Here is a 17439-nt window from a genome sequence, read left to right on the forward strand (position 1 = left end):
CCTAAGTACTCCTCCTTTTAAATATAAAGGAGAAAATCAGAAAATTGAAAGGTAATGTGGAGATTAACCAGTTCCATCTTCTTGTTATACAGATGATCTGAGAAGTGCACTCGTTAAATGACTTGCTCAAAGTTGCATGGCTTATAAATGGCAAACGAAACTATTATCTGGACGTTTTACCTCTGTTCAATTTTTTGCCTCTCTCTATCCCATGGCTTTTTGTTTGTTTTTGAATTTTTCCTTAGAAAAATTTCTGAACCTATGTAACTCTAAAAAGTATTGGAAAATTCCTTCAGAGGATTTATGTCTTTCTTACAAGTTCGTGTAATAAAATAAAAATTAGATTGCCTTTAAAAGTCCCATTGAGGTATTTTATTCAAACTTTCAATTTTGTTTGTATACTGACCTTTACAGCTTTTATTTATTTATTTATTTTTTTGGTAAGTAAGATTCACCCTGAGCTAACACCTGTTGCCAGTCTTCCTCATTTGCTTGAGGAAGATTGTCTCTGAGCTAACATCTGTGCCCATCTTCCTCTGTTTTGTATGTGGGACACTGCCACAGCATGGCTTGATGGGTGGTGTCTGGGTCTGTGCTGAGGATCTGAACTCATGAACCCTGGGCCGCTGAAGTGGAGTGCATGAACTTGTGCCACCAGGCCGGCCACCTTTTAAAGCTTTTAAACAGTGATAACTTCATGTGTGTTCACCTCGAGAAAGTTAGAGAATATTAGAGCAGTAGGCAGGATTTGAGAAGCAATAGTGAGATGACATTCAACTTGAAAGTAATATTGATTTCTACGTGTTAAATTCTAAAATCAACATACAGGTCTGTAAAAATACTTACAAAATCTCTTTAAAAAGACAGAGAAAATCCTGGACCAAAATAAGATTTGACTGAAGGAATGAATGTATTTAAAGAAAATTTGCCTCAATAAGAAGGGAATTTGGTTGCCAGTGGAAGTTTGGAAAAATGATAGTGAAGTTAGATTTGGTAGTTCCCATCCACTCACTGCCCAGGAAAAAGTATTGGTTTGGTGTAAGGGCTCCACTTCTCCTGGGTGTCATTTTGGAGAATAATAAATATAGTACAATAAGTACAATAAAATATTATGTTATACACTAACCTTCCTTGTTCTGTGTTCTTATTTACTAAACAACCAACTGGGTAGATATAGTTTGTTTTCCATTCAGCTTGTCTCAAGAAAGTGATTGCTCTGAATGGAGGGCCCAGTCTATAGAGCAATTGCACTTTTCCATAAAAATTTATGAATTGCATTTTTTATTGCTGTCATATAAATTGGACAATTTGAGTTTATCTCACTAAACTTATTTAAAAAGTTAACTGTTATGCTTTTAACTCTAAAGCTGAGTATTGATCCTCAAGACTACAAAAGCCTAAAACAATCAAAACGTTTGATTCAGTGGTGTAATTTCGTGTAGTCTCAAAGGCCCCTGCATTTGTTTTCATTTGCGTGATTAGTCAACCAGGTATTTTTAATCTCATTTAAAAAAAAGGAAAAAAAAGGAGGCAGGCAGGAATAGTCTAAATCTTCCTTGATTCAGTAAGGTAAGAAAAAGCCAAAATTTAACAAAACTTTTGCACTGTTTCCTTAAAGGGATTTGGACTTTGGATTCCAGAAGACAAGGAATATTGCTATATGTGTAGCTAGAAAATGAAAACAAAGGTGTTTTAAACAATCTTTTTAAATGATAATTACAGTTTATTGAGGGATTACTATGTCCCAGGCACTATTCATGGTACCCAATTTAGTAGCATGGAAGTTATTAAAGAACAGCAGTCCCCTATTCCTGGACCCTGTCAGAGGGTCCATGAGGTCAGAAGTAATAATACTAAGATATTATTTGCTTTTTTAATTCTCATTCTCATGGGTTTTAATTTAATTCTCATGGGTTTACTGTGGAGTTTTCCAAATGCTACATGATATGTGATTCCAATAGATTGAATGTAGAAGCAGGTATGAGAATACAGTTGTCTCGTATTAAACCAACATTAGATTTGCAAAAATGTAAAACAGTGCCACTCTTTTCACTATTTTGTTTTTTGTTTTGGAGACTATAATTTTAAAAAATAACATGTGCTATTTATTTTAAGTTGTAATGTTTCTCCCCACATGTTATTATGAAAGTTTTCAAAGTATAGAAAAATGGAAAGAATTGTAGAGAGGGCACCCAATACCCACACCCTAGATTCTGCAGTGAACATTTTGCTCTGCTTTCTCCCTGAAATTTCTGTCTATGCATCCCTCTGTTCATTCATCAATCGGTCTTAATTTTTTGATGCCAGGGGCCCAATTTGAATTGTTAGTTCCTCTCTCTCAGAGAGAGAATTTGACAGTACATCTCCTTCTGGCCAGTATATAGCATAAAGGGAGAAGACATCCCAGAAGCTGAAAGAGTGTGTTTGTAATGAATTTTTACATTATAATTTTAAATGAATAAGTAAATATATTTTAAAGGATCAGTTTTAATTTTTAATATGGTCAAAAGCAATAGATATAAAATGCATTAAAAAGATCTGTGGGGCCCTCAGTAATTTTTATGAGATAAAGGAGTCTTAAGACCAAAATGTTTGAGAATTTCTGCTTTAGAATAATTCTGTAAAGTTTGCACTAATGCATCTAAGGCCGAAAGGACAAGGTTCCCTGATATATTTAATGTGATGTAGAAACTAAATGTAGTCAAATTTTATGCATCAGTTTGTTAATGAAACACTGCTTTGTTAATTAGTGCACACTAGAGCATGATTTTATAATGTATCTATAAATCTGTGTTTTAGAAAATAGGCGCTGTTTTAAATTTAATTTGGATTCTTAGGATGAACCAATATTGCTGAATAGTGTATTTACCCTTTAGAAAGAACTGCACAACTGTGTAAAAGTAAGCATTAGGAAGCAGAGATTATGGCTTCTTTACTAAACATAAATGAAATGAGACTTCTCTCCCCACTTATAATTAAAGAATCAAAGAACCAACTTATATCAAAATAGTACACCTGGGCTATGGAAATTAGATTTGGAGGATAATTAGCTACACTTGTAGAAATAGCTTTGAAATTGTTTTTGTTATATGCTGGTTATTTTTCTATTAAAGTGATCTTTTATTATGTAAATTGGACCCAGGGATGTAAATATAGTAATGATTTTACTTGTTTTGATACCATATGCCAACACACTAGATTTATACGAAAAACCTATTAAACAGTCAACACATTTTAACCTATGTTATAGAGCCATAGCTTATCCTGTGTCTAAGAATTAAAGAAAAAATTAGGCTCTTCTGTTCTCATTCTCCACCAAACTATTAGACAAATTTGGTGTAGCACATTATATTGATATATTTAAATGTTTTATTGTTAAAAATTGTTTAAACGGATGTAGAAGTTATATCTAGAATTCTGAAATAATTAAAAAATACACACGCTTTTTGATAATCTAAAATAAGGTATAATTTTTTTTTTGACTAGCTCATCTTTGTGGAGAAGGATGGAATCATATTGGGGATGCTTGTCTTAGAATCAATTCCAGTAGAGAAAGCTATGACAATGCAAAACTTTATTGCTATAATCTTAGTGGAAATCTTGCTTCATTAACAACCTCAAAAGAAGTAGAATTTGTTCTGGATGAAATACAGAAGTATACGCAACAGGTAACAACTATATTTGTTTATATTTTGGAAATATGTTGATAATCCTATAATTTTTGGCAATGATTCATTCTTTTTGTTTTTTAATACATTATTTTCACTAAATCTTGAAAGTAAAAGTGGAACTGACATCAAAAGTGAACTGTCAGAGGACTCATTCTGTATGTGTTTTTGGCAATAAGGTTTTTTAAATTACTCATCTTATGTTTTGCACAATAAGCCACTGCATTTTCTTACCAAGAAGTCATTTCATATAAGTAAAAACACTTAAATGCATGTGCATATAATTTAAGAATTTGTTTGAAATGTAATTACTTTGTAACTTAAGACATCCCTTATAATTAAAAAAGAAGACCAACACGTTGGCTGTATTTGCATGTGTGTGTATGTGTGTGTGTGTAATGTGAGTGGGGTTTTTGAATTATGCTATTTTTCTAGGTATAGATTTCCTTGAAATAATATAATAAAGGTTAGCAGGACTAAAACCTATTTCTAAAGTATGTGGAAGATGTTGGAAGATATAGCAGTTGGAAACAGTTTCAATTTTCTAGAGAGTTGTTTTATGGAAAATATTTCCATAGGAAATTGAATATCTCTTTGAAAATTGTATCAAAATATTTTCTAATAAATTTCTAAAGGAATTTACAATATTTCTTTTCCTTTTTTAAAAATAGTTCACCTGAACATAGTTTATTTAAAAAATTCAACACCATATTTTTTATATTGCCCAGCATTACTCACAGTTGTACTTCAAAAATCTACAGAATTTATTTTCTATTCCTGGGATGGTAAAATGTAGTCAACTCTGAAGAATAGATTGTACAAGACATTTGGAAATAATTTACTAAATCTGGTTTTGAATACCTTATTTAGTTCATATACTTACTTGAAATATACTATAATGTAAACTACCATAGCATCATAGCATATTTTTTGTATTTTGTTTCAAAAATAATATTAGAATTCAATGTAGATCACGTAAGTGATAAGGCTAAACAATGATAAATGCCGTCAATCTGAGGTTTGTGCTAGATTTGACCTAGTGTTTAAGATATACACACACAAATATGCACAGACACCCTTTGGTAAATAATGCACAAAGTGGCACAATTTCCATGCAAATAATGGAGATGTGTCTACAATTCAGCTATTACCTTGAAAACTATATCAGCCAAATCTCAATGACTTTATTTGTCAGTTTTGGCTTTTATTTGGACAGGTAGTCTGTTGATACTCCAAAACTCCACTTTATATAGTGTGGTGGAGGTGATTTTGACTTGGAAACTTTTTAGAGCTAATATCACCAATTAAGTAGTGTTTTCTTGATGTAGCTGATTTTTAAGAAGCTTTGAGGACAGTGTATCAAAATGATGGACAGCAAATCTGGAGATACTGCTCATCTCTACAACTTAATAGCAAGTTAACCTCCCCAGCTCTCCATTCCTCATCTGTAATCAGGATAATAATCATAGCTATGTTGCATGTTTATTGTGAACCATAAATGGGATATTGCTTGTAAAGAATATAGATAAATTTTATTTTTGAGTGTTTACTGTAATTATCATTATAATTGTTTGGGTTTGAAGGGTGGTTGTTTTTGTATCTCTGTTTCTACTATTGCTGTTACTACTATTTCCAGGAGTCATTATTTAGAGGATGAATTCTTAGGTAACCAAATGAATTTATTTGATGCATAGTTAATATCATTATTGATTTTGGAAAAATATTTGCCCCAGACTAGTGTTTTAATTTTTCTGTGGTGAATAACAAGCCTTTCTCCCCCCGCCCCTGAAAGTTGTACTAGGACCTTTTATCTCTTAAGATGATTCCTGATTTGCGATAAAGAATAGGAACATATGTTACTGATTTTGTTTTTTGCTAATAATGGGGGAATGTGCATCTGATTTTTAAAAAGTGACATAAAATATATAAATGTTAAAAAATTAGAGGGACTTAAGCACATTCTTTTTTGAAATTTTTGTCGAGACATTCAGTTCACTATTACTGCCTACCTAATATTTATGGTAGTGTTAGCATGTATATTTCTCAGGAGTATCAATAACAGATAATTTAACTTCTAGTGCCACTTTCTAACTGTAGAGGCAAAGCCCTCCCTCCTCATTAATAAAATGGATAAATTAATTATATCCCTGGTTTTTATAAATATTCAAAATTTTCAAGTGGATATCCCAATATGATACTTGCTGGCTGTCAAACAGATTTATATGCCTGATATTAATAGATAGGGTAAACAAAAACTATGGTAATTAAATTATTATGAAAAATTGAGCTGTAAAACCATTTTTGTGTGATCTGTAGCTCTTTTTCTGTGAAAGATGGACCGGTATTCCTTCATTTAGTACACACTTATTGAGCACCTTTGGTGTACTTGGCAATCTACTGCTTGCTGAGAGTAGAGATCAGAAGACAAGCACTGTTCTCAAAGAGAGCAAGACAAACACAATTATACTGAAGTATGATAACTACAATAATAGATGCACGCAAGGCGATATCTAACCAGTAGTAGATATCTAACCAGTAATGATGACTTAAGGAGTTTGCTAGAGAAATACCCAGCTCCCTTTTGCAGGACTTTGAGTTGGCCAGTACAAAAAGATACTTGTAAGGAGGCCATGGGAGCACCTATGTTTTTTCTCTTAATTTGTCTTGTTTGAGAGCTACCAGCTTTGCGACTGGAGGATAAGATGTATGTGGTGTCACGTAGAGATCTCTTGATTTTTTCAATATTTTAGAAAAATGTGAGAAGGTCTATTTGTAAAGTTTTATTTTTAATCATGTGGAGCGTACAATGTAACTTAAGATCTGTTTATATTCTTGTGCTACCAGGAGCTCCATGTTTTAGATTACAAACTTGAGGGACAGTTACCAAAGAACATTTGAAAATAAATTTTACTGAATATGTATCACATATAAAGAGCTTATTTTTGGTAGGTCCACATTCTTTGAATTTTTGAAAGTACTAGTATTTGGCGTTAGAGCTCCATTGCTTTTTTCCTTTTTAAAAATATATTATTTTTAGCTCTTAGACTATAACCTTGAAATGTGTTATTTTAGAAGTTGCATATTTCAAGATTTTCTTGTGTTACTTGCTCTTTTTTTCTTCTATATTATTATAAATCATAAAGATTGGACTAACAATTATTTTGGATGTGTGATGAACTTCGATTTGGTAGTTTGTGGACTAGCATGCCACGTAAATTAAGAATGTTTTGTTTCATTAGAAGCTGAGCTTTAGCAAAATTTCAAAGGTGGAAACTTCTGCAAGGCGACATTCCATTAAGCCTATCTTTATAGAAAATGAATTATATCCTAAGTCATTGCAGCTGTATAAATTTAAGATAACTCTTCCTCAGTAAATGAAGAGCAACAAATTCGTGCCCTTTAAAGAGATATCCTGGGTCAAATAATCATTTGCTTATTGGAAATGGCTAAGGAAATCTTGCAATGATTTATGGTGTGATGTGGTAAATTTTCATAATACAATCATTTATCTTTCATTTTCAGCTGCCTGTCCAGTTCATTTACTGGGTAATTGTTACTTTAAATGTTTTATCAACTGCTTCATTTTTCTGTTCCTCTACTCTTCCTCTAAGATTCTTATCATGATGAACTAGGAAGTAATATTTCATTTTAAATGACTTGTCTTACCATAGATAGTGTTTGGAAATATAGGCAGAGTTGTTGTAATGTGAAGCACAGTCATTAATCTGAAATATCTATGTTGGATTGACTCCTGCTGTCATTATCAAGAACTGTAAAAATGTTATAGCTTTTCTGTTATCAAAATATCTTTCAGAATAATGTACGAAATATATGATGATCACAAGGTGAAGCAGCATGTGTATTTTTATAATTAGAAACATTGTTTATTAAATACTATTTCTATCTCAGGAGTTGGATAATGGAAAATAATCATCTCTGTTCTCATGAACTTTGTTCAGCAAAACTTACCTACTATGTATACAGTACTCTACTAGGTGATCATAGTGAGCATCGTCAGATATTTTAATTTTATCTAAGAAATATTTGAGTGTTTATTATGTAAAATTTGTTATATTTCTATACTTTACACATTTATAGCTTTATAGTTATAAGCTCTCCAGGACCATTTGTACAAATATTTAGAATAAATGCTGAAAAAAAAAATATATATATATATGTTATTTTTAAAGATTCAGAATCAGATGGAGAGACATATTTTTCTCTATGCTGACAGTCCACAATGTAAAAAAGGATGATGTGGAGTCTTGAAACCTCCTCACATTATAATAAAATAGCATTAACTTAGTAACTTAGAAAATAAATATATTATCATGTATATTAAGGTAGAAGTGTTTAGGAATAATGTCAGCAAGATGACAGAATGGAAGTTTCCAGTGCTTGTCCCTTCATAGAAACACTGATTTGAACAACCATCCATATACCGAAGTACCTTCACAGGAGCTAAGGAATCCAGGTAAGAGATTACAGCATCTTGGAGCACAGAAATAAGAAAAGGCTCATTGAAGAGGATAGAAAGACAATTTCACATTACCTGTATCATCCCGCCCCCAAGCCTGTGCAGGGCAGTGAAGCGTGGTGAGAGAGACCCTCTGCAAAGAGGAAGAAGAGTGAAGTGAGCACCCAACTTTGCTGAGGACCCCAGCTCCAGGCCTGTTCTAATGACCCCTGGTGCCTGGCTGGTTCTTGCAGACCCAGACACCAGGCACACTTCAATGCCAGACTGGCTTCATGGCCTCAGGCTCCAGGCTGGCACTTGTAGACCCAGCCTCCAGGCCAGCCTGCCTGTGGCCATAGGCTCCAGCAGACCTAGGGTCCGGGCTTTCCCCAATAGACCACAGCACTGGGCTGATCCCTGCAGACCCAGGATAAGGCCCATTGTACAGACTCAGGCTTTAGGCCCTGCCCTGAGGACCCAACCTTCAGGACCACCCCTATAGTCCCAGGTACTAGGCCCACCCCCAGGGACTCAGCCTCCAGGCCATCCTCTGCCAGCTGAGGATCAGGCTTATCCTCATGGATCTAGGCACCAGGCCTGCCCCACTGAAGCCTGGCATCAGGCTAACCCCTGCAGACTCAGGACCAGGCCCATACCCATGAGCCCAGGTGCCAGGCTCTCCCAAAGCACTAGGCTGACCCCCATGGACTTAGGCCTAAGACCCATCCAGTGTCAGGCTAGCCCTCCCATGTTTCCTTCAGACTGGCCCCCACAGATCCAGGCTCCATACAGGCCTCTGTGGACTCAGGCTGCAGATCTGCCATCATAGACTCAGTAACCAGGCCTACCCCAGTGACTCTTTGTGCCAGGCCAGCCCCCATGGACCCAGGATCCAGGCCTATACCTACAGACTCAGATTCCAGGTCCACCCCCATGGACCCTGGCACCTGGCCTGCTCATGAGGACCAAAGCTCCAGACCCACTCCAGTGGACCTAGGCTGCAGGCTTGCCCCTATAGACCCAGGTACCAGGCAGGCCTCTGTGGGCCCAGGTTCTAGGCTTGTTCATCCACTGACCTAGCCACCAGGCCAGCCCACCCAAGCACTCCAGCAGTAAGCCTGTCCTTGGACTCTAGCAGACAGTCCACCAGAATCTCTGGATGGGCTGACTGGTGAAGAGCTTTTCTTACTGAAGCCAGTTTATAGAGACTGGAAGAAGTGATTACTTCTTCAAATGCACAGTCACCTATGTGAAGCCATAGGGATCACAAAACATTGGGGAAACATTATACTACCAAAGGAACAAAACAAAGCACCAGTAACCAACCTTAAGGAAATGGAGATCTACAAACTGCCTGACTAAGAATTCAAAATAACTGTCTAAAAGAGGCTTAGAGTTACAAGGAACACAGATAGATGGGTGAATGATATTAGGAAAACAATACATGAACAAAATGAGAAGTTCAACAAAATGATAGAAACCATAAAAAAGAAACAGAAATTATGGAGCTGAAGAACACAATGACTTAACTAAAAAATTTCATACAGAGCTTCAACAGCAGACTCTATCAAGCAGAAAAAAGAATTAGCAAGCTCAAAGGCAAGTCATTTGAAATTACCCAGAGAGAGGGGAAAAAAAAAAGAATGAAAAAGAGTGAAGAAAGCCTATGGGACTTAGAATAGACCATCAAGTGAATCCGTATACACATTATAAGAGTCCCAGAACAGCAGAGAAGGAGAAGGGGGCAGAAAGCTTATTTAAAGAAATAATGACAAGAAACTCCCCAAATCTGAAAGGGAAATGAACATCCAGATTCATGAAACTCGTGGAATCTCAACTGATTAAACTTACAGAGATCTTCACCAAGACACATTATAACAGAGCCCAGAAATAAATCCATGCATCTGTGATCAATTAATCATCAACAGATGTGCCAAGAACATACAATGGGGAAAGGACAGTCTCTTCAATAAATGATGCTGGGAAAACTGGATATCCTCATGCAGAAGAGTGAAAATGGACCCTTATCTCACACCGTAGGCGAAAATCTCAAATGGATTAAAGACTTAAACATAAGACCTGAAACTCTAAAACTACTAGAAGAAGACATGGGGAAAAAGCTTTTTGACATTGGTCAGGACAATGCTGTTTTGAATATGACCCCAAAAGCACAGGTAACAAGAACAAAGATAGACAAATAGGATTGCATCAAACTAATAAGCTTCTACACGGCAAAGGAAACAATCAGCAGAGTAAAGAGACAACCTATGAAGAGGGAGAACATGTTTGTAAACCATACTTCTAATATGGAATTAATGTCCAGAATATATAAGAAACTCAAACAACTCAATAGAAAAAATAACCCAGTTAAAAAATGGGCAAAGGACATGAATAGACGTTTTTCCAATGAAGACATACAAATGGCCAAAAGGTATATGATAAAAAACTCGATATCACTAAATGTCAGGGAAATACAAATCAAAACCAAATTGATATACCTGACACTTGTCAGAATGGCTATTATCAAAAAGACAAGAGATGAGTGTTGTTAAAGATGTGGAGAAAAAGAAACTCTTGTATACTGTTGATGGGAATGTAAATTGGTATAATCAATTTGGAAAACAGTATGGAAGTTCCTCAAAAAATTAAAACTAGAACTACCATATGATTCAGCAATCCCATACCTGGCCGTATATCCTAAGGAAATGTAAACAGTTTCTCAAAGAAATATCTGTGTTCTTATGCACATTGCAGAATTACTCATAATAGCCAAGGTATGGAAACAACCTAATTGTCCATCAATGGATGAATGGAAAGAGAAAATGAAAAGTGATGTATAATGGAATATTGCTCCACCTGAAAAAGTCAGGAAATCCTGCCATTTGTAACATGGGTGAACCGGGAGGACATGCTAAGTGAAATAAGCCAGACACAGAAAGACAAATACTGTATCATCTCACTTGTATGTGGAATCTAAAAAAGTCGAACTCATAAAAGTAGATAGTATAATGGCGGTTGCCAGGGCCTGGGGGGTAAGTGATGGAAATGTGGAGATGCAGGTCAAAGATACAAAGTTTCAGTTATGCAGGATAAATAAGTTCTGGAGATCTAATGTACAGCATGGTTACTGTTGTTAATAATATTCTATTATATACTTGAAATTTATTGAGACTAGATCTTAAATGTTCTCACCACAAAAAAAGGTAACTATATGAGGTGATGGGTATATTAGTTAGCTTGATTGTGGTAATCATTTCACGATGTATAGGTATACCAAAACATTGCATTGTTCACCTTGAATATACACAATTTTTATCAATTGTACCTCAAGAAAGCTAGAAAAAAATCAAAGAATAAAATCTGAAAAAAATTTGCATAACTCTAAAGCAGAAACAAGAAAAGAAAAAGGTAGAGGTGTTCATAATCTAATAGAATTTTGTAGAGAGAGTAACTTGGACTAAGAGTATCTCTCTTATTTTTTGAGTATCATAAGAATAACATTTTAAAATTGAGTAATCATTAAAATAAGGTTTATAAGTATAAAATATATTTTATTTTCAAGTTATTTTGGAAATATTCGTGCACTAAGAATATTCAGTTTTGTGGTATTCGTCAACCTCAGCTGGTTAAATTTTAGGCACAAGAGTCAGAGATTTTATCAGCTTTTTTGATCTCTTCAATAATGAAAGTAGATGACATAATTTTGTCTAAAATTGCATGGAAGTCCTAATATGCTAGTAGAAGTCTGAACTAGGAGAGAGGCGGTTATTCTTCTTAGTCCTTTTGTAAACCTGTTACAAAGTCTTCACTCAGCCTCTATATACTGCTAGTTGATTTCATTTTCTGTTTTCTCACAGTGCATATGCAGGAATTTAGCTGTAGGTTCTTACCCCCATAACTGATTACACTGGGAGCAGTAGTAGCAGTAACAGCAGCAGCAGCAGTATGTTAAGTGTTTAAGGGTCTTACATCATAAGGTAGGTATTTATATGAGACATTTATGTCTCCATTTTATAGAAGAGGAAACTGAGGGCTCAATACTGACTCCAATCATGTAGCTAAACACAAAATCTATGTTTAAAAAATAGTGTTCTATTCTACATCATTCTCTAAAATGTGCTGGAATTGTTAATTATCTTTGGTACTAGACGTCATTTACAAAGGCAGTTCTATATATTTTCAAATGTAATTTTTAATGATATGAACTATTTGCTAAGGGATATGACAGTATTTTTACATCTAACTTTTTTAATGCTCCTCTTCCACTGTTTACAGAAAGTATCACCTTGGGTAGGCTTGCGCAAGATCAACATCTCCTACTGGGGATGGGAAGACATGTCTCCTTTTACAAACACAACGCTACAGTGGCTTCCGGGTGAACCGAATGACTCTGGGTTTTGTGCGTATCTAGAAAGGGCTGCAGTGGCAGGCTTAAAAGCTAATCCTTGTACATCCATGGCTGATGGCCTTGTCTGTGAAAAACCTGTAGGTAAGTAGTCCAGTAAACTTATATTTTTAAAAAATATTATATTTCAATCCCTCTTTCCATCGCTCCCTCCAGAATAGTCCATGGGACTGAAGTAACTTGCGCCGTCTCACTATGATACTGTACAAATATCTTTTCCAGTTTCTGCTTTTATGCATTTTGGGTAGATAGTCAGAAGTGGAATTGCTATATCATATGGTAATTCTATGTTTAATTTTTTGAGAAATTGCCATATTTTTGCCATAGAAGCTGCACCATTTTACAACTTACAAGGGTTTCAATTTCTCCAAATGCTTGCCAACATTTTTTTAAAATGATAGTCACCCTTAAAAGGTGCGATAAATATTATATTTTATATAAATATCGTATAGTAAATTTTTTCTTTTTATTGTTTATATCAGAGACATGTTCACTGACAGCACATTTGCTTTGATAAGGTGTGGGATGTTTATGGAAAAGATTGTAGTTAGGAAAGTAAATAATGATAGTGTATCTAGTATCAAGCCAGTAAGTAGATAGAAAAATTAGGTTATGTATTTCATTTCTGTTTATAATTTTTAAATGATACAACTTCATGTACTTTATAAGGGATTTAAAATTCCCAAGGAATTATAATTTTCAAATTTGATAATAAATTTAAAAAATATTGACGTCATCTTCATTTTCATTTACCTTATTTAATTTTTGCTATAATTTTTATCCCACCCTTGGCTTAATTGAAACATCCCCTAAACAGCAAAACAAATGAAACTCATATACTTCTGTTAAAGTACAATTAACAAATAAAATAATTATATTTGTTGATTTATTCCAGTTAGTCCAAATCAAAATGCAAGGCCATGCAAAAAGCCGTGTTCTCTAAGGACGTCGTGTTCCAACTGTACAAGCAACGGCATGGAGTGTATGTGGTGCAGCAGCACGAAACGCTGCGTTGACTCTAATGCTTATATCATCTCTTTTCCGTATGGACAATGTCTGGAGTGGCAAACTGCCACCTGCTCTCGTAAGTATTTATCTAGAGTGACTTTTCATTTAATGGCAACACAAATCTCTTTTCTGTGATGAAAAGAGGAATTAAACATTTGAGGAAGTTTTTAAGAAATGAGAAAAAATATTGTTGTAGCTAGTTTTAAAACTTATTAATGCTATAAGCCCTTGATTTATCTTGTACCCTCATTTTGAATTCTAAGTGTCACACCCTACATATTAAGATTGTGCCCCATCTGTGCTCGCCCCAACTCTGAGTGTATGTTGCAAACAGCATAACACTTCTTGAAAGTGCTCACTTCAAGGATCACAGTTTGCTCTCTTGTGCTTCTTTAGTGACCTTTAATCTAGCACAGTTCTCATGTCTTCTTTATCTTACATGACTATAATATTTTTAAAGAATATACAGCACTTGTTTTGAAGGTTCCCCAGTTTGGATTTGTGTGATTATTTCCTCATAGTTAGATTGAAGTTAAGCATTTTTTTGCAAGGATATATTTCAATGGTGGTATTTTTGCTACAAATACAGGAAACACAATCTCAGCATCACATGCAGAGTCATATCGGCAGGGCAGTTCTGGACTTGCAGTGGGTTGTGCTTCAGGAGAAGATCCTGCCCCTTGCTGGTTTCATGTTTTATAAGGACTGTATGATAAGGATGCCCCTGATGGAGTCTGTGATGCAGGGTGCTGTGTGGTTATGAGAGTGGCCTTTCTTGCAAAGACAAATTGCATCAGGATGCCACTGCCAGGGGAGTTGCATACTACTACTGATAGCACTTGGTGTCCTTGTAGGAATTTGAGACCATGTGCAGCTCCTTTTTCTTGGAAGAACGTAGAAGCTACTGGTCTCACCTAGCTCCTTGTTAGCAGAAAACGTGGTTTTTTTTCTGCAGTCCACCCTCTGACGCTGAGGCTTATCAAAAAGGTGCCTTTCCATCAGGGATATGAATTAATTGGTCTGTTCAGATTTGTAATAAGGTTGAAGGGATTATTTACTTCCACTGCCACACTACCTGCCTCTGAATGTTGAATGCATTCATTCATGTCCCACTAATTGGAGTCTCTTCCTCCTGTGATTGATTCAGACCTTCTGTCCTTTTTAGGGGAATAATATGCTCTGCAGGGGCCCAGGAGTCACCATTCCACAACCACAGTTAGCTGCAGAATCACCTTAGATAAAGTTGGAGTCCACATTGATTTCCATTCAGAAATCCTTTCTTTGAACAAAGCAAAACATCCTTTCACTTGCTAAATCCAAATAAGCATAGATAAAGTGAGAGGTACATCTTGTTCCTTTTTAGTTCACCCACTTCCCAGCTCCTGAAAAAGCTCACGAGGACAGAAGGACCAGGAATCCTTGTTTTGTTTTGTTTCTCTCCCAATACTTTTACCTATAATAAGGTTTCCAGGGTTTCCAGTGAGTGAATCCAATTAACGTGTGCCAGGCCAAAGAAACTGTAGCTACAGTGTGGTCAAAGGAAATAAAATATCAGCCACTTGAGGTCCATTGATGAATCTCGGGCACATGTCGTAGTTGAACGGTATTCAATGGGATAGGGAATAGTTTCAGTCTTTACAAAGGAATCCTGCCCAGAGGATCTTCTCATCCCAATTCTAGTTCCTTTCTCCTAACAATTGCTCTAAATTAGACACTATTATCTCTTCTCTTATCCCATCTTTGCAACCCTTGTAGATCCATTCCAGGTTTTGTATTAGTCCACTGGTTTCCCTCTGTTCCTCTCCCTCCTGGAAGCAGCTACTTGCAGGTTTCCTAGGAGTGTGGGCCATAAAGCAGCTTGTTCTTGTAACTTTCTTAAGTACCTTCTGGACATTCTTATTAGCTCATTGGCTTCCTTGCATTCCTTCCATACGAGGAGCCACTGGCAACATGACTGTGATGAAATACAGATAACTATCCTAACAGCAACATGCATCGTCTGTCCATCCACTCCTCTTTCCATCCTTCTTCTGAGCTCTCTTGTTTTTCCTCTAAGAGGTAGGGTGTTACAGTTTGCAATCAGCAGCTTCATAATTCTGAGATCCCTTTTGGTGATGAATCTACTGTTTAAGGCTTGCTTCTGGCATCCAGTGGCCCTCAGACCACATCGTCACTCAGTTATTAGCCCTTCTTTCTCGGATGAGTGACTTTCTCATTTAGAGGTAGCCAGCTGCTTAAGAAAATGCAGGTGGAGACTCACTGGTTTTTCCAGATTTCCATCACTCCCAAGGGGCATGCCCCCATATCCCTAGGCACCACCCAAATCCATATTTGCTCCATATTGGGCATCGCTGTTGCATGAAGAGCTGAGACAAGACGGTAAGTGCCATAGTGCAGGCCAGAACTTCCAGGCTGAGGCTGTTGTGTACAGTTGTTCCCCCAGGCTTCTGGCATCAAGTGGAGAGGTGTTCCTGAGATGGCACTGCTGGATATATTATGGGTTTAGTTCCCTGTTGCTATCCGTTTTTAGGAACTGTGATAAGGAATGGGGAGGTACGTGATCAAGTGTGTGGTACTGGGTTGTTGTCAACATAAAATGGTCTTACTAGCACCTAAAATACCTTATAACTGGGAGCCAGCTGCCTAGAGGAGAGCAATCCCGGTGCTGGAGATTTGTAGGGGATTGAGACAGTACTTAGCCTCTCCTGCCTCCAGAGTCATGTTTGTCTCTCCACAAACGTTAATGTTCAGTGAAAGAAGCCAGACACAAATGATTATATACTCTGACTCTGTTTCAGATAAGTTCAAAAGTAGGCAAAACTACACTGTATTGTTTAAGAATGAATAATTAGGTGGTAAAACTATAGAGTAAGGCAAAAAGTTATTATAAACGTCAGTGGATACTGCAGGTAAAAGATTAGGGGCGCTGATTGGGAAAATGGTACAAGGGAGGCAATGTTCCCCTTCTAGACTGCGTACAGGAACAGAGTATTTATTTACAATAATTTGTTGATCTCACATTTTTCTTTGTGTACTTATCTGTAGGTGTGTTATATTTCACAATAAAAAAAGCCAAAAGGTAGGGGAAAAGGAGCTTGGAAAGTCTCCAAGCTCTTATACTCGTAAGAACTTTAAAAGTTATTTAGAGTTATGTCTAAGTTGTCTTCTCTGCTCACAAATCTTTCTTGTATTCCATTCCTTCTTTTATTCATCTTTTGGAGAATAGACTTTAGTACTTCTTTGCAAATAAATTTGTCTCTAGTAAACTTTTTCAGTCTTTGCCTGTCTTAAAGTGTATTTTTCATGTTCACTTGAATGATAAAATGGCTAGAATGTGGCGTTCTACGTAATTCTTTCCTCAGAACTTGTAGCAATCGGTGTTGTGGATGAGAATTCTCATGCCAATTTAATTTTCATTCCTTTGTGGGACATCTTTCCTTTCCCCTTTCTTTGAGAGCTTTTAAAATTTTTCTCTTTATCTGTGGATTTTAAAATTTTGCAGTTTGTTTCAATTCAGTTTTCTAGTAATTGATGTGGATTTTTCAGTCTGAATCTTTTCAATCTGAGGAGTAGTTTCTTTTTTTATCTGCTAAAAATGTTCCTACATGTCTTAGATTATTTGTTTTCTTTTATTTACTCTTTTTGGAAATCTTAAAATAGTTGTTTGGATTTCTAGATGTATCTCAGTATCTCTTAAATTCACTTGTACTTTCCATCTTTTTGTTTTCTAAGATTCAGATATTTATCCTTTGTTATGGTTTTTTTATTTTTATTTGCTTAAAATTCACAAGTTGAAGGAAAATATATTTTAATATAAACTTTGCCTAATGATTTTTAAGAAAGCTTTGTTAATAACTGGAATTATTAATAATTGATATATTTTAAGTAGTTAGATACTCTGT

At 35.8% G+C, this 17439-nt stretch overlaps 1 protein-coding gene across 3 annotated transcripts in view; it reads left to right on the forward strand.

The window, feature by feature from the left end:
- The window catches only part of ATRNL1 (attractin like 1), a 730944-nt gene that overhangs the window by 160310 nt on the left and 553195 nt on the right, over positions 1–17439 (forward strand). For all 3 annotated transcript variants that reach the window (XM_046649411.1, XM_046649419.1, XM_046649424.1), the window contains exons 15-17: positions 3487–3668; positions 12400–12613; positions 13425–13613. In XM_046649411.1, the coding sequence (XP_046505367.1) occupies positions 3487–3668; positions 12400–12613; positions 13425–13613 (585 nt within the window). The remainder of the gene's footprint in view (positions 1–3486; positions 3669–12399; positions 12614–13424; positions 13614–17439) is intronic.

This window comes from Equus quagga, chromosome 2 (genome assembly GCF_021613505.1).
Source record: "Equus quagga isolate Etosha38 chromosome 2, UCLA_HA_Equagga_1.0, whole genome shotgun sequence".
In the NCBI taxonomy this organism is placed as follows: Eukaryota; Metazoa; Chordata; class Mammalia; order Perissodactyla; family Equidae; genus Equus; species Equus quagga.